This window comes from Malaclemys terrapin, chromosome 6 (assembly GCF_027887155.1).
Source record: "Malaclemys terrapin pileata isolate rMalTer1 chromosome 6, rMalTer1.hap1, whole genome shotgun sequence".
Classification (NCBI taxonomy): domain Eukaryota; kingdom Metazoa; phylum Chordata; order Testudines; family Emydidae; genus Malaclemys; species Malaclemys terrapin.
This window is the reverse complement of record NC_071510.1, coordinates 66,287,289-66,302,246: the sequence shown is the minus strand read 5'-3', so window position 1 is coordinate 66,302,246 and position 14,958 is coordinate 66,287,289. Positions and strand designations below refer to the sequence as shown.

The 14,958-nt window shown below is 40.9% G+C and overlaps 1 protein-coding gene across 2 annotated transcripts in view; it reads left to right on the top strand.

The window, feature by feature from the left end:
- FER (FER tyrosine kinase) overlaps window positions 1-14,958 on the top strand; it is a 421,941-nt gene that overhangs the window by 391,324 nt on the left and 15,659 nt on the right. For both annotated transcript variants that reach the window (XM_054031951.1, XM_054031950.1), the window contains one exon: window positions 11,762-11,916. In XM_054031951.1, the coding sequence (XP_053887926.1) occupies window positions 11,762-11,916 (155 nt within the window). The remainder of the gene's footprint in view (window positions 1-11,761; window positions 11,917-14,958) is intronic.

Genomic DNA, 14,958 nt, shown 5'->3' with positions numbered 1-14,958 from the left:
AGTGTGGACTTGGTGCACTTGTACCGGCTCCCATTTCAGGGGGCCCTTGACCACTAGGGGGAAAAAAATTGGAATGATGCTACGACACATGCACCAAGTCTCAGAGCCAATCATGGGGGAGGAAGGGGCAATTTCTATAGTGCATGGGGCCCCAACATTCTTTAATCCAGCACTGCTGCTAACACAGTTTAAAATTTGCAAGTGCCTTGTCTGCATTGTGATTTTTACCTTGTCAATTTCCTTGTGCTAAGACATAGTAAGAACCCACCTTCTTCCTAGTGAGGCTCTTAGGAGCAGCTCTCCACTGCCAATCTTTTACAACAAGGCTAGAATCATCTTTTACCCTCTTGTACATAGTATTGCCAACCTCAGGTGTTGAGTCAGGCACTCCAAAAATCATGAGATTGTCTTAAAAACTGTGAAACTTCTAAGAACTAATAATAAATATGAGGGCATCTTATTTACATTGTTCCAGTGCTTGTCCCAATGGGTAGTGCACTTTAGGTTCTGCATGCACCCAGGACTAGAGAATTCTTCCTAGCAGTGTCCGTTCAGTGCATGCATGCACCCCCACTCTACTCATGTTCCACTCTAAAGGTATACAGGGGGCTGCCACACTGCTGCTGTTTCAGTTCCTTCTCACTGCTATCTCGGATCCCATCTTATGACCTTGTGATTGAGAAGTCCACTACACACAGGGAAAATGCATCTCAAAAATTACTACAAGGTGAGTAATCATTCCTTTTGTAGTATGAAAGTTACACTCAGGTCATGCTCAGGCTTTTCTCCACAAACATCTAGGCTAGAAACTTCTTTTAAAATTAAAACTCAGATTCTCATTTAATCATTTGACTTTAGGAGCTGGGGCTTTATGTAAAATTCCAAATATGAGAGTTGCAACAAAATTATGAACTTGGCAAACCCTATACTGGTAGAGCTCCTACTTCCACCTAGCACTTGCGGGACACAACTTTTGCCTCTTGGAAATCAGTGGGGGTTATTCATATTCTGTGAGGAAGATCTGGAGAGGGAAGCGAGAGAGTTGGGCTCTGGAGCACAAAAGGGATATGAGAGTTATGTGGAGGGCCTCTAACGTCCTAAGATCAGCACCATGACTGCACATACAACTGAGTAATATATCCATTCTCCATCACAAGATCTTTGTAAATATAGGTATATTCTACTGTAATTATGTTTGTTCATTAGCAGCTGAGCATTCTTCAAACTATACAAATTAACACAATCCTGAGTCTTATTACAGCAGTAAATGAATAGAAATTATTGTGCACTGCTGATATAAACCTGTATGCACTTTTTATTTCTTAATTTAGGTCCAAATCTATGTGTCTATAAAAGCATGGGCTATAACAAACTATTATAGAAAAACTGTTTTATACCTCTTTGTATACAGTAGTTAAGTAAACTTTTTTGTTTCATTTATTTTGTACTTGTACAATTTAACATAGTTAGCATTTGCACAAAGACTTATGAGGAGAGGCTGAGGGAACTGGGCTTATTTAGTCTGCAGAAGAGAAGAGTGAGGGGGGATTTGATAGTAGCCTTCAACTACCTGAAGGGGGGTTCCAAAGAGGTCGGAGCTAGGCTGTTCTCAGTGGTGGCAGATGACAGAACAAGAAGCAATGGTCTCAAGTTGCAGTGGGGGAGGTCTAGGTTGGATATTAGGAAAAACTATTTAACTAGGAGAGTGGTGAAGCACTGGAATGGGTTACCTAGGGAGGTGATAGAATCTCCATCCTTTGAGGTTTTTAAGGCCCGGCTTGACAAAGCCCTGGTTGGGATGATTTAGTTGGGGTTGGTCCTGCTTTGAGCAGAGGGTTGGACTAGATGACCTCCTGAGGTCTCTTCCAACCCTAATCTTCTATGACTCTATGAAAGAGGGTGGCACTAGAATATGAGACACTTGCATACCATAAACATATAATCCCAAATTGTGAGAGTCTCTTGCTTGGTCACACACGGATGCAGCGGACTGCAAGTAACCTCTGATGTGACTGTGCAAGAGTCTCCCACAGTACAGTCTCTTCGCTCTGGGAAGCTCATGCTCCTCCCAGGGAACAACATGTTAAAAATGGAAGTGCAGGGCTTTGGATGCCCTCCCTACCTCCATTCTGCATCAGCCCACACAACAGTGCATCAACTGAAGCAATCAGCTTTATACTAAAGGGGCAGACAGATCATCCTTTGCACTATGTGCACAGAGCAGTCCTGGAGAGATTGTACAATTTCTGCAGTTCTTTCTGGGGGAATATAGTTTACATTGCCTCCTACTCAGACCCAAGGCATAAATAGCACAATTTACCTCCTATGCAGTAAGGCATTTATAGAGGAAGAGAGAATCGGGAACAAAATGATAGTCAAAAGTAAGTTTTGTAGGAGGGATGAAGCAGGAGCAAAGACTACAAGTGTACATGTACATACAGGATTAGAATTTTAAATTTGGTGTGCACAATTGCACACATACATTTATTCACTATTTGTGATGTTAAACATGACGTTATATTTATTATTATTATTTGGGGACATTTTGATAAGTACTTAAAATCCTCTTCCCAAAATATAGTAAATGCAGGATGTACTACACAGAGCAGTGAAGCTGTTTAATTATTTTTTAGTTAATTTTTACATGCACAGTATTTTTTTTTTAAGAAAAATCGCTTGATTGTTCCCTGTCCAGATGATTGGCAGGAATACTGTAACATGATCAATAAACCTAAAATGTATAATTAAACATTATAACCCAAGGAAAATGACTTTTTAGTAGATAAGGTGCTTAACCTTTATTTTTTTTAAATAATTCATAGGTCTTACTGTACTTTAATACAATACTTGTTCTCTTAAATTCTGTACTGTTTTAAGGCAAAACAACTTTTCTCAATTCCATTTTGCTGAGCACTAGATAGGACTTTTTTTTTAATCAAAGTATTGAAAAATAGAAGAAAAAACTAGTTTTAGTATTGATGTTATTTGGTACACTGAGTGTCTACTGTACCAGGGGCTTGTGTTGTGTCTTCAGATTTCTGTTTAGAATTAGAATATAGTTTTTAAAAATGGAGTCTCATTTTGTTATTTACCAATTCAAGTTTCTAGTTAATTTGACTATAGTGTGAATTTAAAGTAATTTAAACATTTAGGCTTCATACATTTTGTGTATTTTTCCAATTGGTTATTTTTGATCTACGTATTATTTATTTATAATACATAATTATACCAATTTTTACCAATATTTTCTTAAAACTTTTTGTGCACGACAATAGAGTCACTGAGATCCTCTATATCATTTCACAGGATTGCTGAATGCTATCCAAACACAATATACATTTTATCCTACAAATGGAGACTACAGATTTCATAAAAGTATAAAGTTGCCAGCTTAATCACAATGATGCAGAGTAGCTTTTTGGGGTGCATTTATGATAAGGCTATTTTTTATGTTGTTCGCTTGGTACTGAAAATAACAAATTTTTATTTTTAGCATTTAGCAATTACACAGCTAATTTAGAACTTTGCTCTTATGACACTCCTCTCATCTGATAATCTCAAAGCACTTTACAAACAATAATTAGACCTTAATACTACCCTGTGAGGTAGGTGATATTCTGCTCATTTTACAGTGTGGGGGGGAAATCAAGACACAGAGAAGTTATGTGACTTCTTTGGCACAGCCAAATAGACTGTCAGTGGCAGAGTCAAGATACAGGTTCTGAGAGTCAATTGACTTAGATTTTTTTTCTGTAGTGTCTAAGCACTGAACCACATGAGGGTACTGCCAAAATACTCATGTATTTTAGTAACCCAGTCCATTTTTACCTGAGAAAACGAGGATTCGTGCTAGTTATTCAAAGATATTACTCTAAAAGAACTGCTTGGAGTTGCATGCAATGTTGTCTCATTAGTATTCATTTTATAGTTAACTACCATAGTATGAAGGTGAAAACGAATCTTGAAGCACAATGGAAGGAAGTGAAAGGAGAGGACTGGGAAAGAAAGGTTTCTGAACTGTGCTGCAGACTCTCTAATATTCATATTTCCAAACCATTCTTGGATCTGCAGCAGCACACAAATAGCAGGAGATATCTGGTACAGGAGTGCTTTGATTTATCTAGCTATCAATCCTTTGGAAGTTGCCTACAGTTGTTGCACAGAGGAAGTGTACATAACCCATTAGCACTAATCCTCCCACGCAACAGTTTCACTAGTTGACTTCCAACCCCTTCTCTAAAGCTGGGTCAGAGATTGTTTTATTCAAATTAAATGTGCATAGGAAGTAGCATAATCCTACCTGTTTCCACACTGAATGCTTACTGCATATTGTTTGTTATAACAGTGTTGGGCTACTTACTATTTACTATTACTAGGAAAGAGGAAGAAACTGCTTAGTGGCTATTAGTGTTCTTTAATAGCATGATTGATTTCCTCCATGAGGCAGTGTGTACTAATAGTAGGTTGTTCTTCATGGGTAGGTTTTAATAGGTGGGACTACCATTTGGTTCATTCCAAAGTCTCTTAGAAGTGTTTTTGTGAGCTCGAAGTCCTCGGTGGCAGGGATGAATCAAAAGAGGGGGTGAACTTCCAAAGGCAAGAAATCTCCCCCAACTTCTCTTCAATGTGGTGATAGAATTTTAACAAGGGACTTCTGAGAGCCCCACAGTGGCTCCAGCACACTCATGATATAATAGTGTTATGTCATCAATACTGTATTTGTGATTGGAATGAATTTTAAAGCTGTAGTTAAAAAAGTGACAATTCTTTTTTCCTTATGTTAACTCCTTGATAGTGGAAGGGCGGGGGGTGGAGGAGGTTGTATTGTTATGTGTATCTATTACCTGAACTGGGGAGTTCCATGATGCTAGTACCAACAAGTCAGGAATATATGATTTATTTCCTACCAATGCAGCTACTCTATAGTAGCTCAGTATAATCTGTGCCCAACCTAAATAGCTTTCACAACAGAAAAGTAAACATTATTTACTACTTTTCTATGTCAAAGATAAATATTGACTTTATGAAATCACTGGAGCCAAGTAGTAAATACTGTATGAAAGGGGAAAAAAACTCTGCCCAATCTGTAGAGAGAGAATACTGAGTCTTCTATAAAATCATTTCTGGGCTTCACTAGGGTCTTTGCTGCAATATTCAGATCAGCCACTGGGGAAAAGAAGAAGCCAGAACATTTCAGGGGCGAAATGAAGAGAAAACACACAGAATACTAAATCTGTTCAACTAATCATAAGTATATACAATGTCTTCATCTGAAAAGTGTAGTGAGTTGCTACAAAACATGTAGCAAGGCATCTGTAAAGCTCAATGTGATTTAAACCCCGGTGCTTTTCTGTGGATAGCACTGACTTTTCATTTTATTTTACATTTTCACTCACAGATTCAGATATTCATCCATGCACACAGCTAGCTGAAATCTTTGGGAGACAGCATTTTGCCCCAAACACGGGCATCTTCCTTCCATCAAAACTTAAAAAAAAAAAAAAAAGCTAAAATACTTTTCAGAAACAAATACTTTTTAAGAAGAGATTCAAATGCTTTTAACATGTTATAAAAGTGTGTTTGCGTCTATTGTTTTTCCTTCCAATACCCTGGACAAAACATTGTCTGGCACCTAGTCAGAGGCAGCTTGTAGTCATAGAAAGTCCCAGGGGAAAGGAAGTTTATTAGTTCCATCTATCTCTTCCTCATTCCCATTCTAATCACCCTGGGCCATCAGTCCAAGTAATACTAGTGGTATGTGAATACTTAAATGCCCACCATTGTAACTGATGGGCAGTTAACATGGTGTTTAGGGGTGAACTTTCCAAATGAGCTTGGCCCATTTCCACTACTGAGAACTTGTGGGCTCTTAAATAAAGATATCAAGCTTGAGCCTAGCAACAGCAAAATGGAAACTTAAGTCTTCTAGTTTGTAATTTATAATGCATTCTGGGAACATAATTACTGTTCCTTACAAGACATTTGCCAAGTAAGATGTTATAACTCATCTAAGTGGCCTGATATAGAAGTAAATGGAAATTAATTAACACATGGCTTATAGTATACACTAATACAAGCACTGATAAAATAATCCTTCACTTCATTTGCAGACACAGCAATTGTAATTTAAACAGAGAATATCCACATGATATGTATATCTCTGTAGTATTTGCGTATATATTTTATGGTAAGAGATGCTAATATCTGAATATAGATGAATACCTGTTTACTGAAAAACAAGTGCCATGTTTTATGGAGAACAAATCTCTGGTAAAAATCACTGAAGCTGTAACAGTTTACAGTGCATTGTTGATAATGTTCAAAAGATGTGTAGCTAGATCTGAGTTAGATTGCTTTCACAATAGAACTGTAATCCTGCTGTCAGAAGCCAGGCATCTTGGATGCCACAGCAAAGTCTAACTTATAATAAAAGATTTGACTTAGTTGAGGAGTGAAGAATAATGCCATTATTTCTGAAGTAGTGTTGTAAATGAAGGCTTATAAATGAATGATTTATCATAGCAGAAGCTGCGACACACAAAGCATGATGTAGTCAATAGCTGCCACATACTAGAGATAAGAAAGACCTGAAGTGATCATGTAGAATTTTCAGTTTTATATCCTGAATTTTAGTGCTCGGTACTTGCATGAACAGATTTTCAAACTTATAGTGCATTATGCTAGACTGAATTCAGGTCAGGGAATAAGTAAAGATTTACTTTCTCCACTTGGACACACAGAATCAGAGGACTGGAAAGGACCTCGGGAGGACATCTAGTCCAGTCCCCTGCACTCATGGTGGGACTAAGTATTATTCTAGACCATCTAGCTAAGTGCTCTGATTGTCTAACCTGCCTCCCTAGGCAATTTATTCCAGTGCTTATCTACCCTGACAGGAAGTTTTTCCTAATGTCCAACCTAAACTGCCATTTGCTGCCATTTAAGCTCATTGCTTCTTGTCCTATCCTCAGACGTTAAGGAGAATAAATTTTCTCTCTCCTTCTTGTAACAACTTTTTATGTGTTTGAAAACTGTTATGTCACAGTCTTCTCTTCTCCAGACTAAAACAAGCCCAATTTTTCGATCTTCCCTCATAGGCCATGTTTTCTAGACCTTTAATCATTTTTGTTGCCCTTCTCTGGACTTTCTTCAATTTGTCCACATCTTACTTGAAATCTGGCGCCTGGGCCAGAACTGTTGACTCATATTTAGTTTGTGATCTTCTGTGATCCCCAGATACCTTTCTGGAGTACTTCCTAGGCAGTCATTTCCCATTTTGTATGCATGCAACTGATTGTTCCTTCCTAAGTGGATGGAGTATTTTGCATTTGTCCTTATTGAATTTCATCCTGTTTACTTCAGACCAGTTTGTCCTGATGATTTTGAATTTTAATCCTATCCTCCAAAGCATTTGCAACCCTCTCAGCTTGGTATCGTCTGCAAACTTTGAGCGTATTCTCTATGCCATTATCAAAATCATTTTATGCAGATATTGAACAGAACTGGATCCAGAATTGATCCCTGCAGGGCCCCTTTGATATGCCCTTCCAGTTTGACTGTGAACCACTGATAACTACTCTCTGGCAACAGTTTTCACAGTTGATAATCTGCCACCAGTTTTGTCTAAACTTTGTAATACTAAAAACCAGCCTTTTCCACATCACTGAACCCCCATAACCTGCCTCACAAATAGTAACCAACATGGTATATTGTCTTTTGGGATCCCATTTGAGGGAAATCCTGTTTGGTGCATTTTATTCAGAGAATTAGAAGGACAGGATGTAGATAGTGTGCTGGAAGACTTGCTACCATAGATCTCAATACATCCAGGATTAATTCTGATTTTCTCTTGTGCCGCTCCTCAGTCTTTCTGCTCCTTGCATCTTCCTGCACCAGCCTCCAACATGGTTTTAGAACCCACCTCCAGGGACAGGAGAAGACAAGGGAAAGGAATGAAGGGAAGAGAGAGCATATAAGACCCCTCTGCAGAGTAGGAAGGAAGATTTGTGTTCCTCAGTCCAAGCAGTGGAACAGCCTCCAGAAGCACTGAAAGAGAAGAGAGAGCAGCTAAGTGCTCTGAAACAGGCCAAGTAAATGCCATTTCAAACGGACAGGCAAAGATAAAAGTAAATTCCTAAACAAGGGGCCTCTGGTGTGAAATGGGGCTACAGGTCCAAAGCAGGGTAGCTGTAGCAAAGAGGTCTATATCCCACAGCAGTAGAAAGGAAGAAGATTATCTCCACAGGAACAGTGAAAGTCATGGAAGGAGTATTTCAAAGGCAATGGAGCTAATATTTCCCAGAATTCCTCCTTTTGTGGGATGTCAGCTTTAAGTTTACTGATAAACTAGTGTGGCCAGATGCACTTTGGGTAGTTTTATGTGGCATCAAAACTTGTCAATAAGAATGATGAATACCCAGTAAATATCTCTAACAGGGAGCAGATGACATGCTGATGGCATCAGACCTAATTCCAGATTAGAGGAATGTCTGTGAAACAGTGAAGAAACTGTTTGGTATATATTTCACTGAAAAAACCTGAACAGCCCCCCACAGAGCAAGAAAGGAAAACATGAGGATGTAAATTTCAATTTCATGAGGATCAACAAAAAAGCTCTCCCATCTGACTGTTCTCCCTCTCCCACACAGACACACAAATAAGAAAACCTGGCAGGTTTCAACAGAAAACTCTGAGGACAGGAAACAAAGGGAAAATGCATGCGGAAAATTTAGTGAGACTACCCAACGTTCACGGAAAATGTGCCCAGCTTAAGGAGCAAAATGTCAGAAACATCAGAAAAAAGGACTTTATGCAGAATCTCAAAGTAGATGGAGGTGATAATCAGTGAAAAAAGAACCAGAAAAAGTGAGAAAGATGTTCACAACAGACATGGCTACAGAGCTACCAATGTTTGATGGTGGTAATGCTGAGAATGAAGTTGTTTCCTCTAGCTCCTCGGTAGGATGTAGTGGGTCTTATTGAAGGTCTAGTAGTAGATTCAGCAGCAAATTTAAGGGATCTGAAAGTTTGAAGGGCCTTGTGTTTGTGGCAAATTAAAGCAAAATTAGCTTCTTGGCTGGATGTGAATTGGAGCGCCACCAGCAAAAATTTTGGTCCCACTCTCAATTTGAAGAAATCAAGATTGGTGGAGACATTGCAGGCCTGAAGGACATAAATCCACACCATGTAGAGGTCAAGCATAGGAGTTTATTACACACAGTGCTGGTGGAGTGTCACCTTGCTTATTAGGCTCAGAGACACTGTCAATCAATTGATTACAATAGAATATATAGATTTTTCATGGGCAGGGAAAAGTGACGGGGTAGGCAGTTCCACACCCCGGGATAGATTTTGCAGCAAGACAAGATAGCACAGTAGCCAATGGTTAACAGGTTACATAATGTCTCCGCCCATGATCTCAAGTTAGCAAGTTAACATTTAATTAATACTTTGATAAAATGTTATTAGTATAAAATATATATGTTGAATTCTGATTTGGGGTCCAACAGGAATGGAGCAACTCCTTTGATTGTCCAACCCCTTCCTAGGGGTTAAAGCAAAGAAACAGTGAAAGTATATGGCAATAAAGATTGTCTTCTGTGTGTCTTAAGGCAGGGCATTGGTCCCTGGGAACGGGGGTGGAAGGATGCCATATCTTATACTGACATGTGCCAACTTTTCATAAACTCAAGGTTAGATCTGTGGGAAGAACGTCTCCGTACAGAAGAAACAAACACAATAGGAACAGGGATTCTTTGTTCAATCTGCAACTCTGAATAAGACACAATTATTTAGTTCTTAGCTCCAACACTTGGCAATTTGCTGACCAGACCTATCTTAGCAAGCAAGGCTTTCTGTTCTCCCCAGCTTTCTCTTAGCCGATCACTATTTGCTAGGCCTCTGGTCTCTTGACCATACTCTGGACTTTGGGTCTGGAAAAGAGCTGGCACAATCCATATACCAGGTGTTATATAAAATGCACATGGATTTTAACCCTTCAAGGCCTCCATTGTTTACATAGTCCAAGAGTGTTACAAGCGCTTTTGAACTCCAAATCTTATAATGGATTTGATGATGTAGAAGAGAATATTTTGCAAAGCAACAGCTTCATACATTTGTCTGTCGAAGAACCTTATTAATATAGACATGCTTAGCTAAACTACAGTAGTTATATCCAACCTCTTCAAAATGACACATTAACTTTAATTTTCATGAAAATGGACTCCTAGATTTTCAGCAAAATTATACCTTTTTTTCTTTTTGAGTAATTTAAAAGAACCAGCTATTACATAGAAAACATACAAATTATGTGTCCTGATTGTAAGTATAAAATAGTAGTAATTTTTGTAAGTAGGATCTATTTCAGATATTCAGGAGTAGGAAGACCAAACATCAGGCAAAAACATAAGTATTAGCTCAACATACAGCCTTTTCTTCAATTTAAACCCAAAATATTTTTAAAGTTCAGGAATGATTCAGATAAAGAGATTCCTGTGTTATCAATCAGCATTTTAGACTTCCTTCCAGAAATTGCCACGCTGATTTGTTTCACTCCCTGCATTCACCTCAGGTGAAATCCTCGCCCTGTTGAAGACAATGGCAATATTCCTATTGCCTTTAATGAATCTGGGATTTCACCCTCCACTCTTGAGGCTCTTTGGGACACTTCTTATGGAATTGGCTATAGGTACCAGAATCTCTTGATTTTTGCTTTGCAGTTCTCCTGTCCATACCAGTCACAGTACACGCTTATACAACTTGAGATGCCTCTGTCAGTGTGTATTTCATAATTTATAAACAAAGCTGCATATTTCCTGAGATGGGGTTTGATTCTGATAATGAACCGGTTTTAAAACTAGTGTAACTTCATTGACTAAAGGGAAGTTTCTCCTAATTTACCCCAATGAGAGATTAATAGGCTCAGGTCCAGGGATGTATGAATGTTTCAAACCTCCTACTGGTTGTACAGCTTCATAGGAATAACATAATGATGAATTTAAAAGCAAATTATAATTTAGAGTATTAATTATCTTCAAAGAAACTGTTGATCATTATGTATAGCAACCTGTTTGTTAGCATATGATCTGTCTAAGATGAAAACAAATCTCATAAATTGTTGGTAAAGACAGCTTTATAAGGAATTATTGTTGATGCCCCCGTTTGTAGTTTTCTATACTAAGGATCTGTTTTCACATAATTTTTAATATTTTTTTCTGTAAAAAAATGTTGGCTGTAGGCTGTGTTCATAGAATTTACAATATAAGGCCTGAAATTATGCTCCTGTGATTTTTGATCTGAAAATAATCTTTATTTCTGTGGGGAGGGCTTGTACTTGACCTTTCTTCCATTTGCAGTGATCAGGTAGTATAGATCAGCTTCATTTTTTTTTAATTGAACCCATAGTGTTGACCTAGCTGTGGTAGAAATAGTTTTCCAGACTCTCTAGTTCTTTTTATGGTTGTAGGAACAAGCGTTCCAGCTTTGTCTTTGAGCTGTGTTACATTCTGCATCAAATTTGATCTGTTGGCCTGTAGTGTAGACAAGCCTGATGGGCAGTATGGGCACAGCACATTATTGCCTTGTATATGCTTATTTTGTGCACCAGGAGCCTTGCATGAATCACTGGTGGAATAGATTTAGTTGTAATAGAAAATATGTGGGAAATTGTTGAATCTGTGTTTCTTCACCATCTCCGTTATGAACATAAAAACAATGCTTTTAATTTTTAAAGGGATGTTTTCTGTATCTTAATCTAACTCAGGGACCTTGCTGCAAGGAACTGCCTGGTAGGTGAAAATAATGTTCTGAAAATCAGTGACTTTGGAATGTCCCGTCAAGAGGATGATGGGGTATATTCATCTTCAGGCTTAAAGCAGATTCCTATCAAATGGACGGCTCCAGAGGCACTCAACTATGGTAAGGAGATATTATCTTTAACTTTTTATTGTAGAAATGTACTATGTAAGATAAGAAGGTATAGAGGAAATACACTATGGTCTGTACACAAATATATAGTCTTCCTTGTGGTCTGTTTAGACTAACAAATGTAAAACATTTCAGTTTAAATAAATTAACAATTCAGCCCTATTAAGGTTATGTCTTTTACTTCATAATGTAAGATTCCCCTTTCCTCACAAAAAAAACAAGAAAATTTTTCCCATCCACAGAGCAAAAGTCGAAGTACTTAAATCCTGCTGATTTAACAATTAAAATGCCTGCATAATAATGCTCTGGAACTAGAACATTACAGTAGACTACCTAGGCCTTGTCTACACTACGAGAGTAGTTCGATTTTACTTAAATCGAATTTTTGGAATCGATATTGCAAAGTCGAACGTGTGTGTCCACACTAAGGACAGTAATTCGACTTTGTGAGTCCACACTAACGGGGAAAGCGTCGACATTGGAAGTGGTGCACTGTGGTCAGCTATCCCACAGTTCCCGGAGTCCCCGCTGCCCATTGGAATTCTGGGTGGAGCCGCAAATGCCTTCTGGGTAAAAAAAAGGTGTCCAGGGTGCTTTTGGGTAACTGTCGTCATCCGTCCATCACTCCCGCCCTCCCTCCCTGAAAGCGCCGGCGGGAAATCAGTTCGCGCACTTTTCTAGTCAGTGACAGCGCGGACGCCACAGCACTGCGAGCATGGAGCCTGCTGCAACCATCACTGCAGTTGTGGCCGCTCTCAACGCCTCGCAACTTATCATACACCTTTCCCTGAGGCAGATGCAGAAAAGTCAGGCGAGGAGGCTACGTCAACGCGGTGATGGCCTGAAGTCTGAGAGTAGCACAGACCTCTCAGAAAGCAGGGGACCCAGCGCCGAGAACATCACGGTGGCAATGGGTCATGTTGATGCCGTCGAAAGGAGATTCTGGGCACGGGAAACAAGCACTGAGTGGTGGGACCGCATAGTGCTGCAGGTCTGGGATGAATCCCAGTGGCTGCGAAACTTTCGCATGCGGAAGGGAACTTTCCTGGAACTTTGTGAGTTGCTGTCCCCTGCCCTGAAGCGCAATGACACCCGGATGCGAGCAGCCCTGACTGTCCAGAAGCGAGTGGCCATAGCCCTGTGGAAGCTTGCAACGCCAGACAGCTACCGGTCAGTCGCGAACCAGTTTGGGGTGGGCAAATCTACCGTGGGGGTTGTTGTGATGCAAGTAGCCAAGGCAATCGTTGATGTACTGCTGCCAAAGGTAGTCACCCTGGGAAACGTGGAGGCGATCATAGATGGCTTCGCAGCGATGGGATTCCCAAACTGCGGTGGGGCCATAGATGGAACTCACATCCCTATCCTGGCACCGGAACACCAGGCCAGCCAGTACATTAACAGAAAGGGCTACTTTTCCATGGTGCTGCAAGCACTGGTGGACCACAGGGGACGTTTTACCAACATCTACGTGGGATGGCCGGGCAAGGTTCATGACGCTCGTGTTTTCAGGAACTCTGGTCTGTTTAGACGGCTGCAGCAAGGTATTTACTTCCCGGACCACAAAATAACTCTTGGGGATGTGGAGATGCCTATAGTCATCCTCGGGGACCCAGCCTACCCGCTAATGCCCTGGCTCATGAAGCCCTATACTGGTGCCCTGGACACTGAAAAAGAACTCTTCAACTACCGGCTGAGCAAGTGCAGAATGGTGGTGGAGTGTGCTTTTGGCCGTCTCAAGGGGAGATGGAGAAGCTTACTGACTCGCTGTGATCTCAGCGAAACCAATATCCCCATTGTTATTGCAGCTTGCTGTGTGCTCCACAATCTCTGTGAGAGCAAGGGGGAGACCTTTATGGCGGGGTGGGAGGTTGAGGAAAATAGCCTGGCTGCTGATTACTCACAGCCAGACAGCCGGGCGATTAGAAGAGACCAGCGGGAAGCGCTGTGCATCCGGGAGGCTTTGAAAGCAAAGTTCCTGAGTGAGCAGGGTAACCTGTGACTTTAAAGTTTGTGTATTGAGAAGCTAAACCTGCCCCCATTTCTTTGCCCAGTTAATGTTGACTATCCTATCCAGTTACATACCCCCTTCACCCCACTTCCAACACACGTTTCAAAATAAAAATAGTTCTACTTTGTTAAAGCACACCGTTTTCTTTAATACTGTATTCGCGGGAATTTTTTAAAACTGGGACGCAGACTGTGGTGCGGAGCGGGTGTACTGTAGTGGCGCGAATGCAGCTTCTAAACTCAAGGATTGACAGGCTCCGCTGCGGTGGGATGGTTGTTTCAACGGAGCCTGTCACCCCTCCTGATAGGGACTGTGTGTATGGGGGGGTCTATGTGACTTTGTGGCAGGGGGAGGACGGTTACAGATCCCCTGCTGTGTGGCTCTGTGATCCTGCCTAAGGACCGCCGCTTAAGATCTGTAACTGCCCTCCCCTGCCACAAAGTCACAGAGCAACCCACCCCCCACCACATAACATGAAAACAACCTCCCAGACTAACCAGGGTAACTAGTCACTGCATCACTGCACTATGTATGTGCCCTGCTGCTGTGCCTGCCCCCGACTATATACCCTGCCAAAGGTGACTGTCCTGTCGAATTACCAACCCCCTATCCCCCCCTCCTGCAAAAGAACATGATGGAAACAGTAGTTAACAGAAACGTATTTTTTATTATCAACCAAACATGGAACTGGGAAAGTGAAACTTGGACGGGGGCTTGTGTCAGGCGGGAAGGAAAGAACTTGTCAAATTTTGGGGAATGAGAGCCTTCTGCTGCTCGAGCTCTCTGCAGGGGTGGAGTGAGAGTTAGCAGGGACTCTGCCGCCTCTCCTTCTGTGCACTTTGGGTGAGGGGAGTATGGGACTTGGTGGCGGGGGAGGGCGGTTAGAGATGGACTGCAGCGGGGCTCTGTCCTCCTGCCTCCGTTCCTGCAGAACATCCACAAGGCGCCGGAGCGTGTCCGTTTGCTCCCTCATTAGTCCAAGCAGGGTTTGAGTCGCCTGCTGGTCTTCCTGACGCCACCTCTCC